At 49.4% G+C, this 20,096-nt stretch overlaps 5 protein-coding genes across 5 annotated transcripts; 4 read left to right on the top strand and 1 right to left on the bottom strand.

The window, feature by feature from the left end:
* Window positions 1-221: 221 nt before the first annotated feature.
* On the top strand, window positions 222-704 carry VFPPC_02287 (hypothetical protein; the record flags this gene model as incomplete). Its single annotated transcript, XM_018281960.1, has 1 exon — window positions 222-704. The coding sequence occupies one exon, from the start codon at window positions 222-224 to the stop codon at window positions 702-704; it is 483 nt and encodes a 160-aa protein (XP_018146223.1).
* A 4,719-nt stretch (window positions 705-5,423) lies between these two features.
* VFPPC_02285 (GABA permease) lies at window positions 5,424-7,312 on the top strand (the record flags this gene model as incomplete). Its single annotated transcript, XM_018281958.1, has 5 exons — window positions 5,424-5,564; window positions 5,629-6,274; window positions 6,348-6,367; window positions 6,437-6,766; window positions 6,833-7,312. The coding sequence occupies 5 exons, from the start codon at window positions 5,424-5,426 to the stop codon at window positions 7,310-7,312; spliced, it is 1,617 nt and encodes a 538-aa protein (XP_018146221.1).
* Window positions 7,313-9,395: 2,083 nt separating this feature from the next.
* Window positions 9,396-11,677, bottom strand: VFPPC_02284 (transcription factor; the record flags this gene model as incomplete). Its single annotated transcript, XM_018281957.1, has 5 exons — window positions 9,396-10,103; window positions 10,164-10,427; window positions 10,484-10,789; window positions 10,850-11,554; window positions 11,615-11,677. The coding sequence occupies 5 exons, from the start codon at window positions 11,675-11,677 to the stop codon at window positions 9,396-9,398; spliced, it is 2,046 nt and encodes a 681-aa protein (XP_018146220.1).
* A 1,179-nt stretch (window positions 11,678-12,856) lies between these two features.
* VFPPC_02283 (inosine uridine-preferring nucleoside hydrolase protein) lies at window positions 12,857-13,819 on the top strand (the record flags this gene model as incomplete). The annotated part of the gene is made up of 1 exon (XM_018281956.1): window positions 12,857-13,819. One exon carries the CDS (start codon window positions 12,857-12,859, stop codon window positions 13,817-13,819), a length of 963 nt encoding a protein of 320 aa, XP_018146219.1.
* Window positions 13,820-14,321: 502 nt separating this feature from the next.
* On the top strand, window positions 14,322-16,139 carry VFPPC_02282 (MFS transporter; the record flags this gene model as incomplete). Its single annotated transcript, XM_018281955.1, has 5 exons — window positions 14,322-14,506; window positions 14,560-14,794; window positions 14,861-15,152; window positions 15,214-15,777; window positions 15,886-16,139. 5 exons carry the CDS (start codon window positions 14,322-14,324, stop codon window positions 16,137-16,139), a joined length of 1,530 nt encoding a protein of 509 aa, XP_018146218.1.
* Between the last annotated feature and the right edge of the window lie 3,957 nt (window positions 16,140-20,096).

Raw genomic sequence — 20,096 nt, 5'->3', positions numbered from 1 at the left:
CCGTTATATTGATGCTTTTTGCACTTCATCGCATTTATGCAATTTGCGCATCTTGAGGCTGACGTGCGACCACAAAAGCCGGGGCTGCTGACGACTTACCAACGATGAAAACTAAAACTTGTCATCTTCAACCACCGTCGCCCGTCGCCCATTGCTTACGCCATCGCAGGTTCCATCTCAAAATCCATCTTCCCAAACCAAACAGCAAGAGAATCATCGCAATGGCGCCTCCCAAACAAACAGTATCTGCTTCGGCCACCGTCCCATTCATATACAGTCTCCTCCTCACGACACTAGAGCCACTGTTCGCAGCCAACGGCGCCATTCTCGTCTTCCGCACACCAGGGGACTATCTCTCTACAATGACGCGACACGGCGCCGCGTTCACAGCCGGATCGACATTCTTGTACACCTCACTGGGCGGCAGCTGGCTGTACTTTGCGTTCGTGGAGGCCGTTGTCCTGCGCGCGTACGACGACCTGCGGCTCTGGCGACTTCTCTGTGCGGGCATGTTGCTCAGCGATGTGGCCTTTTGCCATTCTGCGGCGCAGGCGGTCGGGGGGTGGGCGAGGTGGTTGGACTTGGGGGCCTGGACGATGGATGACCACTTGGTGTTTTGGGGGACGGCGCCTTTTGTTCTTGTGAGGGTGTTGCTTGTGCTTGGTGTTGGGGTGAAGGCTGTGGATGGGAGGAAGGTGGTTTGAGTTGGTTGATGCTGGGTGCTTGGGATATGGAGCGTAGATTGGTGGCGAGTGGTCGATTGAATGCTGGGATGAGTGTTTTACCATGTATGTGTATTTGTAGGTATTTGGGAATGAGAGATGGCTGACGATATGTGCCTTGGTCAAGATGTCCTGTGGATGCAACTCATCTGTCTCGCACGTTGGTCTTGTGGCTCATACACGCTACTGAGATCCAGTATTGAAGCGTGGAGAAGTGCTCAAGGCTTTGTGAAGCTACCCATGACGTCTGTACGTCTGTAAGGCCATTGAGAGTAGCAATTTGTTCCACGATCGCGGCTCAACTGGCAAAGGCTACACAATCGTGCTCGCCTCGCTGAAGTGGTTGATCTCCTAAGCTGTTACCCTTGGACCTCCTCCAGCGTAGAGCTCGGAGCAAGGGGTTCTTCATGGAAAATGGTAAGAACAATGCTTCATGAGGTTGTGTGAAGATGCGTGAATCTGCCGTTGGCTGATGAACTTGGTGAATGGGTTCTAGATGTTGCTATTCGTCTAGGAAGGGGCCCGGACATGTCGAGAGTAAACTCGTGGATGTTCTCGACTTTTGTGCGGGGAATGCTGAGATGGCTACCAAAGGAGCAGAAGAAGACGAGAGCGCTGATCAAGGATCCGTGGTTAAATGCGCGGGAGATATTTGACTAGACTTGTCTATCGGCCTCAGGACCATCGAAATCCTCACGAAGCTGCAGATTGTGAGTCCCGTGGGAGTTGTCCAAGGGAAGTGACATTCCGTCTTGTCTCCTGATGAAAATAGTGGCAACTAGGAAATGACATGAACCATTTTCCTCCGAGGGAGGGCTCATTCTGCAACCCTGGCACACTTTGCCTGTACTTGTGTGTGTGTGGCCCTCATATGATGGTGGAGTGTATATCGGAGACTTGTGTGTCCATGCCTCCAAATTGAATTCTACGAGACAGGATGAACTTGTTGGTTGCTGGAACGCAAGTGAAATGCAGATGATGAGAGGAAGAGATCCTATGAGACCTGTTGCGAGGTTGAGTCGGTTGGCTGGCCGCACATCACGTCAATGAAGTCGACCCTTTGACGGGGGTGATGCGCTGGCATCTTGGTGACCAAGCCCACACGGCAAGTGGGTTGCCTGCCAGGAGGTTGAGCTCAAATAGCAAGCACTTTGGGGTTAGACCGTGATGAATGCTGGTCTCGGTACCAAGTAACGGGCATATTGCGGACGGGGTTTCGCGCGCGGTGGCGTTGGTAGCAATGAATATTTACAGAGATGTGTCAGATGTTGGTCCAAATACCCTAACATGGTCTTCTTGCAAAGTAAGAAATCACAGATGGATGACAGGGTCGATATGTTCCGGCCCCAATCAACCCTGGCCATTGGCTCCCGCGTTGTTGTAGTGTGATGATCAGAAACAGAGCACAAGAGGAACAGGGATTGGGATTGGGATTCCAGAACACAACAGGGCCAAGAGTTCGGAGCCCCCCACGGGAATAGCCGTTGAAGTGTTTCAAAAGCTGAACGCTCTCTTCAGTTCGACATGCCTTTGACATGACTCGCCATGGTTATGTCACTGTGTGCATCAGATCAGACGCGAAACTCGGCAGTTGTTGTAGTCAACTCACAGTGTGACCAGCAGGACAGCACAACCACTTAAATGAGAGACGTCGCATTATGGCAGGATCATGACTTCATCTCTATTTGGATGGATGGCGGCCAATCGCTCGGCAGCTCGACGAACTAACTATTCAGCTTGGTACCGGGGTGGTGCTCTCACCATCAACTGGCCTCACTCTTGACGGCTGGACTGTGGCCGGCTCCTTTTACCTCAGGGACTCTGGAGACAACAAGACCAATTTAGCATCCATGGCCGTTTTGTGACCTAGCGCTGCGCTGGTTGTGTGCCATCACCTGCCTATTTTGTTAAATCTAGTCGAAACAAGCCAAGGCCCATATGAAGACAGACGATCCTTGCCCTGACCACCTTCTGGTAAACCTTAAACAGATGAAGGGCACTAATTAGTACTAGAACGTGGTAATGGTCGACCAAGTGCCAGCTGAATGAGCAGTTTGTATGACCCGTTGGCGGCGTGTCCGGTCGTTTTGGAGGACTGTAAGCATTTGGGCCGACCTGGTCTTCTGGTGCTTACACAAACATGACAGGGACCGTGGTATGGGCAGATCCTACTGACTCTGGATGAGAAAACGACCGTATTACAATCCTAGTTGATCAACTAGTCACGAAAGAGTGGGATGATTATTGAAGCGGAAAGTGATCGGGTGGAAGCCAGATCTGAAACTGGGGTAAGTCTTGGACAAGGCAAATCAGAGTCGTAACGCAAGACGGGCATCGCATTCTCAGTACTCAGCACAGCCTCTATTACTCCAAAAACGACAAGATCCTGCCATGCATACTGGCGACCTGCTCGAATAGTTACCTTTTGCTCCTCCATCATTCTACGGTTCCGTTTGGAGTTGGAGTATCAACGCAGCCTCTGACAACAAGACGATGGAAGAGCAGGATGATCTCTCCACGTTGAACAAATCGCTGGTAGTGCGGGCAGTAGCAGCCTTCTTCATGGTGGTAGGCATACTGGCTTGCATCACGCGCATTTCCATAAAATGGTTCACGGTGAGGGACTTGGGGTTGGACGATCGCCTGGCAATTGCTGCAACGGTACGTGTGCCTTTTCTTGTGAATGTAGAGGAGTGGTCGACCTGACGATTTTATAAATCAGTGTTTTGCTGTTGCGCAATCGGTTGTCGTGATTCTGGAAACGGCAAATGGTTTTGGACAGCATCTGGAGAACTTGCAGTCTGAACAAGTTTCCTCCGTCCTCAAGGTGAGTGGCAAGATACCGTGCTATTCTCTTGACGTTGAATCGACCTCGCTCACGATTTTCAGTTTCAATATACGGCCAATGTACTTTTCATTACAAGTTTGCTACTAGCTAAGCTTTCCGCCGTAACAACGATTTGGGCCCTCGCGCCTCGATATCATCGACGCACCGTCATTGTGACTGGATCGTTCATCGCACTCTGGGCACTTTCTTCGATAGTTCCCGCCCTCCTTGAGTGTCAACTACCGACGCCGTGGGAGTATATCACGGGCAAATGTTTTCAGAGGGTATAGTTACGAGTTGCCCATTCATGTTGGTGCGAGGTTTTGGCTGACGATTCAAAAGGCAGCTTTCTGGACGTACGTCTCGATCGGCAACATTGTAACCGACATTGCTATTATATCCATCATGATCACGCTGTTCTGGAGCTTACAGCTTCCTCTTTCGAAGAAGTTTTTGGTCGCGGGGGTATTTGGGAGCCGCATCTTGTGAGTTTATTAATGCATCCGCCGTTGCACTCACTGTAACGCTGCATATGCCAGGACATGTCTGACGTGAAAGTATCACAGAGTTACACCCGCCATTATCTGTCACATCGTTCTATTTCACGACGTGGCAGGCAAGCATGATGCAACATACGAAATGGTTCCCCCGACAATATTGATCCAGATCATACAGTGTCTGAGTATCGTCACGGTTTGCGTCCCCTACCTGAAGCCATTCCTCGACAGCTTCGAATCAGGAGCCATGGTTGTTGCGGACCCTTCTTCCCAGAATGGAGGTACAAAGAGCGGGAGCAACAGATACGCAACAGCAATATCTGCCCAGAATAGCAGACGCATGCATGATTCAGCAGTTGGGACTTCGCTTCACGATGACCATGAACTGGTGGATATTGCGGCTGCAAAAACAGCCACCGTCGTGACTGCAAACCAAGGCATGAGCACTAGCATGGAGACAGCATGGGACGGACAGAGCCACACAAGCCAAACGGTCCTCGTGCAACAAACGTGGCGGGTTGACATTGAAGAAAATTTGCCTATCCAAGGGGGGCATGTAAATAGATGACTGCAGTAGTTTTGACCGGGTTTCTTGTTAATAGTGTGTAATGTATAGACGTGAAAATACTAGTTTGTTCAAGTATGAACCGAAATGTGCGACATCGAGTCAAATTTCGCAATGTATGGTTACATACGGAATGATTGTTACTGGCCTTGGGTGGACGAGGAGTCACGAGGCCCCTGGAATCGCGGTTACATTGACAACGGGCCCTTGAAAAAATCTGCAGATAGCACGGGGTAAGCATACATCGAACACATGGATAGTCTGCTGTGTTTTAATGACTCGAACCAAACTTTTATTCCCTGGCGCTTGACGCCACGCAAAGCTGGAACCTTTGATAGTGCGGCAGATCGTACCAAACTGTGATGCTTATGCGGGCACAATCAACAGTCGAAGGGCATGTTAAAGCTAGCCGATTTAAGAAATACAAGGTTCAGCTCACCTGCCGTTTTGAGCTGCCCTGGTCTCGGTCTGGTTCTGTTTCTTCGGCCTGGTCACCCGTGTGCCGGGTTGGCTGTTGTATTCTGGGGTGCCATGGACGCTACTGCGGCTGGAACCTTGATCCCTGGCTGGACTAGGTAAGACGGATTTGAACCTCTGGTGTGTGGCACGTATTGGTTTGTTGGTTAATTTCTGGTTCCTGTTATGAGAGGCCACATTCGTGGGTTTTGAACGGTTTTGTCAACTTACGTCTTTGTCTCTTTGTATATCATCTGCAGAGCCATTGGCAAGAGCTACGGGCTCAACAATTAAAGCGCAAGTTGGGCATCCGTCGGCTTTGTTTTATTTCCTATTGTCGTTGAACTCTCGTGAGAATGAGTATACGGACTAGTGACCATGAACTCGACGACATGGCAGGAGGCAAGTCGGCAGTGTCTCATGCCGTGGAGGTATCGCAAAAAGACTTTGACGACCGCGATCAGTTGGCGAGACTGGGCAAAAAGTCCGTCCTGAGAGTACGAATTCAATATTCCCTTGGACGGTTTTATTGAGAGTGCCAAACTAATACAATTCTCATAGCGAAACTTTGGATTCTTGTCCACCGTCGGATTCAGCTGCGCCGTACTAATCACTTGGGAAGGGACGTTGATGAGCTTTGCGCCAGGTCTCCTCAACGGAGGGCCAGCAGGTCTCATCTGGGGCTTTTTAATCGTCTGGCTCTGCAACCTGAGCGTGTTTGCCACTCTATCAGAATTGCTCTCCATGGCACCTACATCCGGCGGCCAATATCACTGGGTGGCCATGCTGGCGCCTCGATGGTGTTCCAAGTTTCTCAGCTACATCACTGGGTGGTTGACCATTGGGGGCTGGCAAGGTGCTTGTGCTTCGGTGGGATATCTGACCGGCACCATGATACAGGGACTCGCTGTCTTCACGCACCCTGATTACACGCCGAAGCCATATCAGGGAACCTTGATGCTCTGGGTCGTTGTGTTTCTTGCCGTTTTGTGCAACACCGTTCTTAGTGCTCATCTTCCGAAGTTGGAGGGTATGCTGCTTGTTGTGCATATCTTGGGCTTCTTTGCCATTATTATTCCGCTTTGCACATTTGGTACTCATGGCGATGCGAAGGAAGTCTTCACGACGTTTCACAATGGTGGTAATTGGTCGACGCAAACGTTGTCAAGCTTTGTTGGTATCGTTGGATGCGTATTTTCTTTTGCGGGTATGTTCTAAAGCGTGACCGTGCTCTTACACACATAGTAGTACGCAACTTGCTAATGTCCTGTTTTCTTTAGGCGTTGACTGCTCTTTTCATGTGAGGCTCCCTACTCCAAGGACCGGGTCGAAATACCGAGACGAAAACAAGTACTAACGCGAAAGATAGATGTGTGAAGAAGTCCGCAACCCTTCTCTTGTGGTTCCGCGATCCATCATGATTAGCATCTTGATCAACGGCTCTCTCGGTCTAGCCATTATCATCGCAATGGCCTTTTGCAACTCTGACATTGAAGCTGCGTTGGCATCGCCCACCGGATATCCATTCATGGAGATCTTCTATCAAGCTCTTGGCTCGCGACCGGGAAGCGCCGCCATGGCATCAATCATCATTTTCATGACTCTTGCTTCGGTGATTGGAGTCATCGCTACAACATCGCGTATGTTCTGGGCGTTTGCTCGAGACCGTGGCTTGCCTTTCTGGCGTACTCTGTCAAAGGTAAGGCGTCTGCAAAATTTGAAGCATCTGTGTTTCTTCTCGCATGTTGATGAAATGAATGCTTAGGTCAACTCTACCACCTGTGTCCCTGTCTGGGCTATCGCCACGACCAGTACCATATCGTGCCTTCTGGGCCTCATCAACATTGGTTCCACAGTGGCTTACAACGCACTCGTCTCTCTAGCCATTTCCTGCCTATACTCGTCGTATCTCATCGCAGCAGCTCTGCTTCTATACCGCCGCTGTACTCGAGGCTTCAGGATGCCGGATCCCTCTTCTCTCCCTGCATTGGCTGAGACTGGCGGCACGGAGCTGGTCTGGGGCCCATGGCATCTTCCTGGCATAGGCGGCATCGTCAACAACGTCATTACGTGTGTCTACCTAGTGATTATTTGGTTTTTTAGTTTCTGGCCACCTGCTTCTGCGGTCGCACCATCGACTATGAACTTTAGTGTTCTTATGACGGGCTCTGTGCTTCTCTTTAGTATCTTGTACTATTTGGTTTGGGCGAAGAGGGAGTACAAGGGTCCGGTGATGGAAACGTAGGAGTTCTCATGAGTTTACCATGCTGCGGCCATTGTTAGAACACCATAAACTTGGATTTAACTTAATTAATTACTTTCACATCTTAGAACTGCTTTTGCTTGTTAGTGGTTGTGTGTCATGTGTGGTTTGTTGGGTATGTGGCACATTTTATTTGATGCTCACTCCAACTGCCGTGATGTCAACGTATGTTGCGTGGCAGCACTTCGCAAAATACAATGGTACATCATGGTGAGAGTACGTCAAGATATAAATTTGAAGCCGGTTTTCTCAAGTATATGTGACAGATGCTTCATTGCGAACAAGGGTGGATAGAATATAAGACGAATTCGCCGTAGATACGATACCTGGGCTTTGATATATGTGAGACCATTAACATGTGTGCAAATTGAATCAACTAGGAGGGAAGCAGTTGTTCCTGAGACAGCCACTCACGCTAGATACATCTGACGTTCGGACACATGTGGAACTCCGGGACTCCGACTAGCTATGACTCAAATTGGATCTCGTGGGGCAGATGCAACCCGACAAATCTTACAACAAGATCTGCCTTCTATGTCAATCAATCGGGCTCCAAGCAAAATATATGGTTGGCAGTTTCATGGTCATGCTGCTGTATCTTTCTGTCTTGCGGTTTGGGCCCGGGAACTGACGCATTCGGATCTATCAAACTTACCAGATTATGGTTTGTAAAGCCGTCAGATCAAACCAGAGCTGTGCTAGCGTCGTATCGAAGCACCTCGGATTCTAAGAATCCGAATAAGTGGCACTCTGACTCCCGAAAAGGTTATACCCGCCGCCTGCGCAGCCACAATGTGCGTCAACTTTGTTGGTCAGCTTTTAGGACCCCTCTGACGACACCGGGCTGTGCCTTGTCGAGCGCATTGAAAAAGTAATAAGATAGGCAAGAGGACTGTTCTTGAGTGCGAAGGGTTTTCTACTTTGATCTCAAATCGCACAATTCAACCGAGCGCTTGTGACAGGCATCTACATCTTGGCATTTCAGAGAAAACATGTGGGACGAGCCTTGAGCATGACATTTTTCGATTTTCGGAGCGATATCCACGAGCTACTGAATACAAGACCCGAAAGAGAATAATAGGACAGCAAGGCCATTCGTTCCTCCGACTGACGGAATGCCACGACTTTCCAACTCTACCAGGGAAGTGCTTCTTAATATTTGGCGGTTTATATTCGCGGCAATCGTCATCTCCATCTTCATCGTCGTCTATCTAGTACAGGGAGAAGTTATCCATACACCGAAATGGGCAAGGGACTGGAGTGGTGAGCCGCCCGAGATGCAGCGACAGTACGCCGCCGCGCTCATGACGCCAGTGTGCGTCTTGTTTCTGTTTTTCGCTATTGCGGGCTTTGTTCAAATGAGGCGGGAAAATGTATGAGTTAGAAAAATGCACCGAGAAGTGCAGCGATGACTTATTCGACACGGACGACGAATCTCTTGAACCTTTCTTTGCTGTATTGCGGCCGAAGATATCAAGCTGCATCTCGAGGAAATTGCAGGCGTTTGAGACGATGCAAGCAGCGCACTTCAGTAGTATTGGGTATATGACAGGTGTCAAAAGGAGAATATATTGATGGAAATCAGCATTGTGCCACTGCTAGTCATTGCTCTTGGAGTAGTTGCAATCATGCCCGTTGACGCGGCCGAGGTAAAGCTGGAGGGCTGCCACCAGCGTCTCATCAATATTGTCAGGACCATGACATTGACATAAGGACGGTACGCTAGTCCAAGTTAAAAATAGTCCTAGGCTTAGAAACCATATTTTACGACGTTCGTCCTCCATGTCTAAGCGTGTATGCTTCTGGACTCGGAGACATGATACTTTGCAAAGTATCGCATCACTTGAGAAAGATGCTGGCCGCTGAATAGAGTCAACGGGCGGACTAACAAATAAGGAATGCCAGTGCATGGGAAGGTATGGATTCAAGATATTGTCAGACTGGTGCGAGGACTCTGAGGAACATATTTGATGATCGTCCTGCTGCATGCACTTCCCAGCAATACACCCAGCCCCCTCATATGCCTAGATCCTGGTGAGGCAGTAAAGTCCAGTAGGTAATGTCACTACACTGATCCAATGTTTCCATCAATGTCGCTCTGTGGTTGTGCTTCCATGCTCGAGTTCTTTGGGTGGTGACTTGGCGCAGCTGTCCACGCATCGGGAAGCATAAAGCTCGCCAGCTCGCTCGACATGCCTTGCTCAGCAAAGGTCGGCGAGGATGTTATATTTGGAAACTGTCCTTCCCGAAGAAGGCCATTCATTATCATGTCGATATCAAACGCCGAGCCTTGGCCCGAATCAGGTTGAGATTGACCAGTGGGTGGCTCAATGTCATCAGACGGCGACCTGGTTTCTTCTGTGGGATTTTCTGGCTGCTGCTGCTTCTGTAACTCGAAAGCTTGAATGATCCTGGAAAGAATCGCCCCATATCGCTCAACAAGGAATGTACTGGCTCCCCGAAACAGGTGCAGTGTCTGTTGACATCGAGCCACCGCCTCTGCCACTTCATCATCCGGTACGGCTACAAGATCAGGTCGAATCTGGTGTTCGCGAAAGCAGTAGATGAGTATAGCGCACGAGGTGAAGAAGTGATACAAGTTGACCCAGTGCACGTTGAGTTGTTTCCTTGAGGCTGAATGGTGGAAGAGGTTGACAGAAAGGCTGGCCGATCTCTTGAGCGTGGCTATGAAAGTGGATGAAACTCTGGGAATGAGCGGCGAAGGCTGATGAAGAGCCATCATTATTTGGTGGTATTGTATGTCGTCGAGTAACTGCCTGGGTTTAGCTATACGGTCTTACGGATCGAATGACGGAGAAGAAGGATGACCTACATGTCTCTTGACGCTGTCGTCTGAGAACGGCACAACAGTGGCATTGAATCTACTCCACATGTACCATTGCTGCACTTGATGAACATATCGAGCTACTATTTCCTCTGGTTGAGAGGCTGAATCGCGTTCACCTGACTTCGACGCCGCATATAGCGAGCCTTGGATCTGGCCGTAGAGTCTCCTGGCTTGGAGGTGATGAACCCAAAGTGCCTCGCTTGAAGCAGTGGCATATTTACCCTCCGGCCACATAGTCAATGGGGGTAACTGGAAACAGTGAGTATAGTGAAAGGCGAGTCAGGAGAATATGCTGCGATGCTCACATCAACGTCAATGTCCTCGTCTTTGATAGACGCTGGGCGGTTCAGCGTGAACATGGTCAGCCTATCTAGGCTGTAAAACGCCCAAAATAAGTCTTTACGTCGTCGATTTCGCGCAGATACTACGGAAAGATCCTCGTCGCAAGCAGGCCAAGAAGGATATGTCGTTGGCATGTAGATATCATCGCGGCGATGAAGATTGATGGCAACGGCGGTCCGTCCGGTCAAGCCAACCAACTGCCACAGGCTTGAGCCGTTGGGCTCGTGGATGGCCAGTTCGCAGAGAAGCGTCAAGGCCTCAACACAGACCTACATGGAGCGTGTTACAAAGATCGATAGGGGATGTACTTGAGAAGCAATGCAACTCACCAGGTCCTCCCTTGATATCACCGACGGCAGCTCTCTCATGCCAACAGAGCGACAGGCCATTGCACGAGCATCTGCTGTGATGTCTTCACCATTGACGGCCGCGGTCATGCACATTGCCAGGTACACTGTGATGAAGCATCGAAATCGATTTTTCGCAAACTCAGGAGCCAGGAGCCCGTTGGGACCATACACCAAGCGACAATCTTCCTCAAGCTGTGTCTGTTCAATGATCTTGTCCAGATTGCTAGGACCATGTTTAGCCGATTCGAGGAGTGACCTTATGATGCCGCAGGTTTCTTCCAAGCTTGGTATGGCTTCGAAATTGGTCGTCGTGAATACTTCATGGCCAGCTAGCCGGTTTGTCGGTCTGGTCGAGGGCGTCTCATCCTGGTCCAGGTCCTGATCCTGATCATCGAGCTCATCGGCGGGGTCGTAGGTCTGGAGTCCGAAACTTGTAAAAACAAGGCTTGATAGGGCCTGTAAACGTGAATGCCGGGAGAGAATTGGGTAATGGTTAGTTGTAAACAGCGGTGGCAGAGGCAACACGCATGATGAAGTGGAAGTCAGTGATGAGCCCCCGGAAGCCCCGACGAAGGTGCGAGTGTATCCTTCACTTTCACCCGTCCCGTGTTGCAATCCCAACTCCCTCTGAAGACTGGCGATTTGTCTCTTCAAGTCTGCGTTTTCATCTCTCAGTTCCTTGACCTGTCTATGGATGGCTCAGTCTCCGTATCAGGAATCAACACATGAGTTTCCTGTACATACCGCACGAGGCGACGATCCGCGCTCTTCACTGATGCCTCGCAAGGTACGGATGCCAAAACGCATCCTGTACAACGGGGGATGAGTCGGTCGCACTTCGAGACATGAGAACAGATAATGTAGAGGAGCTTCTTGGGCGACCTGCCTTCTTCTTATGGATGGAGCACCGTTTGCAAGCGCGAGGAGAATATGACGGGGGGAAGGGTGCTGCAGAGTCGGACATGGTGTCCATCACCAGTCTAATCCTGGGGAAGGACGGAGTAGACGAAGTGAATCTGTCAAAATGGAATTGAGGGATGTCACCAGACGCGTCTGCATCTTACTCCCTTCCGGGCCAAAGGGGAACGGTCAAGTATGTCACTCCACGTGACGGGATTACGGTGGCAGATTGGTGTGGAGTTGTGAAGTCTGGAGTCTTGAGTCTCGAGACTTTGGTTGGTGGTTTTAAAGTCAAGCCTCTTTTTTTGGTCCATCGCAACGCCATGTCTTGTGGGCTGGCCTTTCAAGGCTCAAGGTACAGCGGGCCAGTAGCTAAAGCAATACTTTGATACTCACACAAACTGGACCGATGATTGACTAAAAGTCAACACCGAATGGATGTGGTATGTCGACTTAACAGGTCAACAAACGCTACTCTCAACTGTGTATGCTGCGCCCATTGATGGAAGCATCACAGAAGTACACTTGACTAGAAGATACTATTTGATGTGAATACTATTGACGGCTATGGTCTGTCATCCACGGCGTGCCTGACTCGGTGCGTTTTCTGCGCCTCACCCCGCACGTCATTGAAGAGTGGAAAAGGGAAAAGGGAAAAACATCCAATACAAGTGTTACTAATTGAATCAATTGACAGTGAACTTTGGTGTCATCTCAAAAGGTCCAATGAGAGGCTGCTTCTCGTTCTCGTGGTTCTTGTCAGACTCGCAATCTCGTAAGACCCCTATTTTTGTCCCGGTTTCTGGAGCAGATTTCCCGACTAGCGTTCGGAATGCACCTTGACTTTGCAACATTGTGGGGTAATACCTTGACAGGACATCAACTAGTGCCTGTGTGCCTGTATCGAATTCACAGAAGCCTTTCATATCGTCGGCAAAATTCCCGATGCCAGTTCCTGCCGCAGGAACATCCGCTGCGTCATTCAACCTGACATATCCTACTGTGAATTTAGTACAGTGATGCAATTTTTGAATCTCCGATGCAACCTTCTTCATTCCTAAACACCTGGTTGCATGCTTCGTCGAAATGGTAGTACATCGGATCATACTCGACACAGACTTGGCCATGGGCGATGGTGCCAACATCGATGATGGTTTCGCCCTTGCTTTGGCCCATGCGGACCCAAATATAAGCCTAGATATGATCACAACTGTCAACGGGAATACCGACGTTGAAAGCGCCACCATTCTCACCAGCCTTGTCGCAAAGCAGCTTGGAATCCAAGAGACCCCAATCGTTCGCGGCGCCGCCACTGCTCTGTTACGACCAAATCAGAAACGCACTCCCGCTCCTCATGTGCTCAACCTGAAGGATTCATCTCAGTCACTTTGTTCTTCTCCTGCCTATGCTCCCATGGCAATTATCCAACACATCTTGGCGAACCCGGGTCAAATCACAGTGGTGGCCATCGGACCTCTGACGAATATCGCCTTGGCGTTGATCCTTGAACCACGGATAGTCACAGAAATTAAAGAGCTCGTCATCATGGGAGGGAGCTTCTTTGGTTCTACAGGTTCGCGGGAGAAACCTGGAGAAACGAATGTCTTTACCGACCCTGAAGCGGCCCAAGCCGTCCTGCGTTCTGGCATTCCTCAACGATGGGTTGGTTTAGACTGCACCTTACGAGTCCGCTTGAGCAAGCAACAGGCAGCAGATCTCGCAGCATCGCCTTCGGAATTCGTAGCGTTTGCTGGGAAGACTGCAGGTGCTTATATCGATGGCCAGGCTGCTCGCTATCCAGGTCGGCCCACGCCTGACTCATGCCCTATTCATGATGCTTTAGCTGTGGCTATTGTTTCTAGGCCTGATATTTGCAAATACAGAGATGTTTTTGCTTCAGTTATTACTGGTGAGGGTGAGGCGAGGGGGGTGATGATTACGGATCTCTTGGAAGGGCCAATGCCGCCGGAGCCGAACTGTCGTGTTGCTGCGGACATTAATACGGGCGAGTTTGAAAATCACTTTTTCGGTCTGTTGCGGACGGTGTAGTAATGATGATTTGGGGGTGAGTCGGCTTGTTTGTCTCATCTTGAGTGGGCGGAGGAAGCATTAATAGACTTCATTTGTACAACTTGCTGGCGCCAACACTGAACCCCATTAGAAGTAATTGCGTTCTAAACCTGAATTTTAAAAACGCTCCCGTTGCTCCGGCTAGGCACGTGGTTATACATTCTAGCATAGTCAAATTCAACACGTGGGCCATTCCATTTCCAACATTGAAGCCATGAAAGATGGCTTCCGTTTTGTCCCCACAAATTAAAGTCGGATGGATCTCCGGTAACCGGAAAGCAAATGTCGGGATTTTGTCCGGTCAATCTCAACCGACGCCGTCCGGGCTTCCATCTCCGTACCGACAATTACTACAATATATTATTGCCAGTGCACCTGCAGCTCCCAATGCTGATGGAGCTCTGACAATGGTGTCACAAGTTGCACCCGCTTCTTGACATTCTAACCTTATCACTTCCCCAGACGCAATCGTCGCGACAGCATGTCAGACCGCAAAGATGTGCACACCAGTGCCGAGCCGCACCGCTGTCACTCTCAAAATGATGTAGAGAAGACGACGGCTATGGACGCTCATGTTGAGGACTCAATGGTATCTGGGTATGTCGACCCGACGCTCCAGCTCGACTCGACAGAAAACGCGCGATTGTTGAAAAAGATTCACTGGCGGTAAGCAACCACTCCTTTCTGTATCGTAGCGGCTACATGTTGACGCCGGACAGACTCCTTCCAGTCATGTGTATCGCGTACATAACTCAGTCGCTGGACAAGGGCACACTGGGTACTTCGTCCATCATGGGCTGGCAGAAAGATGTTGGCGCCGTCGGCCAGGACTATGCCCTGACTTCCACCTTTCTGTGGGCTGGTGTCATTGTCGGCGAGCCGGTGGTGAACCAGCTGAATCGACGACTTCCCGTGGCGAAAGTGCTTGGTGTATCCATGCTGATGTGGACTGCGGTGAGTGACGAGCGCATTGCCTGCAAATGAGGATGTGAATTAAGCTAATGCTTCGCCTGTTGACAGCTCGTTTTTGGTCTCGCGTTTACCAAAAACATCCCCGGTGTATGGGCTATTCGCTTCCTGCTCGGTTTCTTCGAGTCAGCTTTCGCCCCTTGTCTCCTGGCCATCACTGTTCAGTGGTACCGCAAGAAAGAGCAGGCCATGGTCACCACCATTTGGCAAGCAGCATTTGGGGCTGCCCAGGGATTCTCTTCTCTTATGGGATATGCCTTCATCAGAGTCGGGCGCAGTCATGGCCTTCACGGCTGGCAGTGGCTTCATATTCTCGTGGGGCTACTCTCACTAAGTTCCAGCAGTGAGTCAAAATGCCTAAACTAACCATCTGATGACCCAGTTTAGAATTGACTCTTTTATAGTCATCATCTTGGTCTTCCTCCCAGACTCCCCCACCAAAGCCCGCTGGGCTACAGAGCAAGAAAAGATCAAATTTGTCGAAAGAGTCCGCGAGAATGACCAGGGTATTCAAGCCAAGCATTGGAAATCTGATCAACTTAGAGAAGTTTTCCATGACCCCCTCGCCTGGCTTCTCGTCGCCATGATTCTCGTCCAGACCATGGTCAATGGCGGCCTCTACACCTTCAACGCCCTGCTTATCAATCAGGCATTCGGATTCGACGCCGCAACAGCTCAGCTACTGGGCATTCCTCTGGCTGTATTCACAATCTTCCTATACCTCCTCATTGGCTGGCTGGTCACCAAGACCGGTCAAACCATCTACTGCATCATTTCCTACGTAATCGTCAACATGGTCGGCTCCATCGTCCTTATCACGGTAGCCCCCAATAATCAGACCCGTGGAGGCCTCCTCGTCTGCTACTACTTTATGCAGTGTATTCAGGCACTCAACCCTGCCATGTACTCTCTGCTTTCACGCAACGTCGCAGGACATACCAAGCGGTCCATCGTATATGCTTTGTTCTGTAAGTGATTTGCAGGTGTTAAAAAAGAGGGATGAAAAATAAAGCAAGAATCGAGGAAAATAAAAACGAAGGGGAGCTAAGGGATGAACTTTGCTGACATATATTTAGTCGTCGCTTGGGCTGGAGGAAATGCCATTGGCCCTCAACTGTTCCAGGCCAAATGGGCGCCGAGATACTTCAACACTCTGTACATCCATATTGGGCTCTATGTAGCCTTGATTCTTATTCTGCTTGTCATGCGGTTTTTGATAGTCAGGAGAAACGCCGCGCGAGACGCAGCCCTCGTCGGCGAAAACATACACGCGCACGCTTTCGGAGACAAGACGGATCTCCAGAACGCCGAGTTTCGATATTCGTACTAGGTGCCGAAAAGGGTTCAGATGGCCCATGGTATAAATTGATGTTAATTTATGATGTGGTGTGTAAGAAGCTTGTGGGACTTGGGCGGTGGTAGAATTGGGATTATAACCATGTTTTGGTAGAGTTTTTGAGCTTTGGGGAGCGTTTGCCGACAAGCATCAGATTCACGATGGAATTGTTGAGTCATGATCTCGCCACATCGAGCTAGAATCAAGCAGTCAAATGACGAAAGCTTCTCAACTGAAATTCGCACGTATAATGGTGATGTTTAGTTTTAATCATGACAATTGGTCCATTCTGCCTTCCTACAACATAACAGCCATCGGGACTACATCCTTGGTTGCCGCTACTGAGCCGCTGCCCACCATGAAAGCCTTTGACACTAACACGACTCACTAAACACCCCAACGGTCCGATCCCTGAGCAAGCAGCCCTAGTTCAAACTTCAATTTGATAAAAACATTAGTACGTGCCCCGGCAAGCGAGCGAGACGCTATAAGAACCCCAGCCATCATTTCCCAAGCGCACGCAGTCCCCTCGATTGCTCAGGTGAAGCCCCGTAAGTTGCTTGCACTCACTATCAGAGAACTTGGCAACCATCACATCATTGTGTCCGCATTGGCCATAGTTATGAATCCACACAGACCCGATTTCCTGATTGTGCTTGAGAGAGGCATAGTGGCTGCCCTCAGAAATCTCATAAGACCAGTATTTGTTTCCCTGTGCAGTTTGTGCGGTAGTATCCGTCACCTGTGAACCAGGTTGTTCCGTGTGCTCGGGCAGTGATGTTGAATTCTTCTTTTTGAAGATTGGATGAGTAAGGAATGCAGTCGGCTGTACCAAGTAATCTGGATGAGAGGGTAGAGGAGAAAGACCAGAACTTATATAGTCTTTGGGGGACGTATATTATCCACGACAAGATTGTCGTATTCTTACCGCTATGAGGGCGTGGAATCTGCTTCAAACTCAACTTTGTCAGTTGTATACACGCCCAGCTCGTAAATCCCACTACCTTTTAGTGGGTTACATTAGGTTGTTGCCTCCTATTAGTCCATTAGTAGAGGAAGGAACCTCTTTGATGGCCCGCAGCGATGGCCACGATGAAAGATCTCCGAGGATGTAACTATCTTCAACCTGATGTTGACCTGCTGATAGCTTGTCTGCTTCACTGGGTTAGCTGCTTCTCGAATGGTTTGCACGTGCTGCGCCGCATACTGGTCAATCTTGGGGAAGACCCTCTCCTATATGTAAATTGTAAGTTCATGGTTTGAGCCTGCTCACTTTTACGATATGAGCTTCCTCATGTATGTCAAAATTGGAAAGTGTGTAGGTAGTCGCCCTTCTGACCTAATGTTGGCCTATACCTATCAGAGTTCGGAGCACTGGGCTAAACTCTGGCTACAAAGAACGAGTTGACAATAATTCGAATAATTCAAATAGTGTTGGTCAAACAAATCCTAACAGTAGATTAGCAGTGAATCAGTACGCAACATGCATGTGTGACTAGAATCCCTTCCATACGATGATCCTGCGCTGGACGTGGATTGGGTCTACATAATTTAGTTGCGACTAACACAACATTGAAACTGAATAACCTGGCGGGGTACATCTCGTCAGCCGGATCCTATTCTCCTGCATTTGATCCTTTGTGAACGTATTGTCATATGCACAGTCTCGCAACGCAGTTGGTAGTTGTTTCATGGCCAGCAACTGCATGATGGGATTTCCGAATACTAACCTAAAGCTACAAGACTCACAGACCTGTCTATGACGTACTAGCTACTTTTATCGTGGTTTTTCGGGTACTCCTCGTTGACGTGGGAATCGGGTCTACTGGTCACGGATCTCAGTGTGCCTTCTGGTAAATCGTTTGGATCCTATTATCTTGTTTGGAGGCGCCCGGCTTTTTAAACATCGACACAATTTACATCAATACAACTCACTGCATCAAAGTTCACAGCCAATCGCCACTCTGAATTGATATTTGATGTTCATAAAGGGCCGGGACAGGCCTCCGCTGACACGATAAGTCCTGGAGCGTTGAATCCCAAGACGGTGAACAACCCATAACCACGATCGGCGGTGTCGACAACTCCGCCCGTCGTATCTAAGGCCTAAGTTGTTGACTATAGAAGCTTAACGGGACAATCTCATGTGCTAACCTACATGATGGGACTTTGTAATCTAGTATGCCCGGTAGCTTGAATAGACCTGACCATAGCGCTGCAGTGGTCCACGATGCCGTGTGGCAGCAACACGGGGGCAGATGCCGTTTGGACGCATGTGAAAGTGACATAGGCGTTGAAGAAGGTTCCGTAGAATACGGTCCGGGTTGACTTTTATTGGCTCGGCTGCTTGACCGTGGCCAAACCTGCTTTGATAGGCACCATGGTGCAGGGAGAAGTTGTATTTATGACAAAATGAATAGTATACTTGGGGTAAACGCTGGATCTTTCTCCAAGCGGCTTTGACAGACGGTGATAATGATTGAATACATTTCGACGCCAACCTACCTAAGGTAGTGTACAGCTTTGGCAGGCAACTAGGCCTTCCGTGCTTAGTTGAACCGGAGTATACATACCATGTTGTAGCGAGACATTCGCAATGTTTCCTCGAAATACGTTCTGCCTCAGCATGTGTAGCTGCATAACTTAGGTCCTTGACGTAGGCAAAAAACCGGCGGTGTGGCTATTCAATGTCATACTCCCAAGACAAAGGGTACTGATTGCAAACATTGCGGTGCACGGAACTTCGACACTGCACCTTTTCGTAAACGGTTCCCAATCCCACACACAAGGTACATGACCGCTTTGAGTTACCCGTCTCCTTGGTGCAGTAGCATCGTGTACGTAAAAGCTTGAAGCCGAGAGGTTCTCGAAGATAAGTGTCACAGTCCTGACACAAGCAGGTCCCGAGGTGTTCAATGAGTGTCTTGAGAGTCGGCCAGGGGTTGTCGCAATTCGGGCAGAGGAGCATCAAGTCACCAGAAACAACTTTTGTGGCATATTTATGGCATTCGAGTTCGTGCGCTGATATGTCTATGTAATCTCGGCGACAGTTGCGGCATCGGGAGTGTGTTCTGGATGGTGCATCGGTTAGTTCAAGGTTTATGAGCACAACAGGTTGGACATACCTGTAAAACATGTTTAACATGTCGAGGAAAGTGGTGCAAAGGTTGGCTTTGATGATTGTTGATACAGTGGACGGTAATTGGGGACATGGGAGAATGCTTTGGAGAAATGGTAAATAACTTTTCGCATCAAATATTACAGACAGCATCGTGCCGCACGTTGCGAACTATTTATACAAGGAATGAGAAACGATGTTATATTATATTCACAGCATGCGCTGTGATGAAGGACATTCATTGTATCTAACTGCATGGTGAATCAGGGTCTATGGCAGTACGTAAGTCAAGTACAACATTAAAGACAACAACACAATGCACCAGTGAAGCGAGTGCTAGAGTCGGTGAATTGAGACGGCAATGTTTGGGTAGCTTCAGGTTTTCGTTTTTGTGCTCGTATCAAGTTATTCTGCGTCGCAAAATCGAGTGCTGAGGTGACTGATGATGTTTTGTTGATGGCCAGCCTTGGGTCCCGTGCTGGATGATGGAGGGATGCATATGGATGAATGGTTGCTCAACACTCAAAACGGCTACATGTACTTCAACACATCGCGGCCGACAACCAGCATCCCCCAACATCAAATCCGGTCGGCTCCTACATGTCGGACCCGAACATCACCTTGACGGCCCAACTTTGACAGTTGAAGAGGGCCGTGCCTTGGGTGAAGGGACCATCGACATGCAATTTCATGTTTGTGCGTGGATCAAATGCATGAACGTTTCCGTCAAGTCCATGTCAGGTCGGGTTGAGGCGGCTCCACCAGCAGCAATTGCCGGGTTGAATGGAGATTGACGGTTATTAAAACCAACATGGATACATGGATTCCTGGGG

The sequence above is a fragment of the Pochonia chlamydosporia genome, chromosome 2 (genome assembly GCF_001653235.2).
Source record: "Pochonia chlamydosporia 170 chromosome 2, whole genome shotgun sequence".
Lineage (NCBI taxonomy): Eukaryota > Fungi > Ascomycota > Sordariomycetes > Hypocreales > Clavicipitaceae > Pochonia > Pochonia chlamydosporia.
The sequence above is the reverse complement of the archived record's forward strand: the minus strand, read 5'-3'. Positions and strand labels throughout refer to the sequence as shown.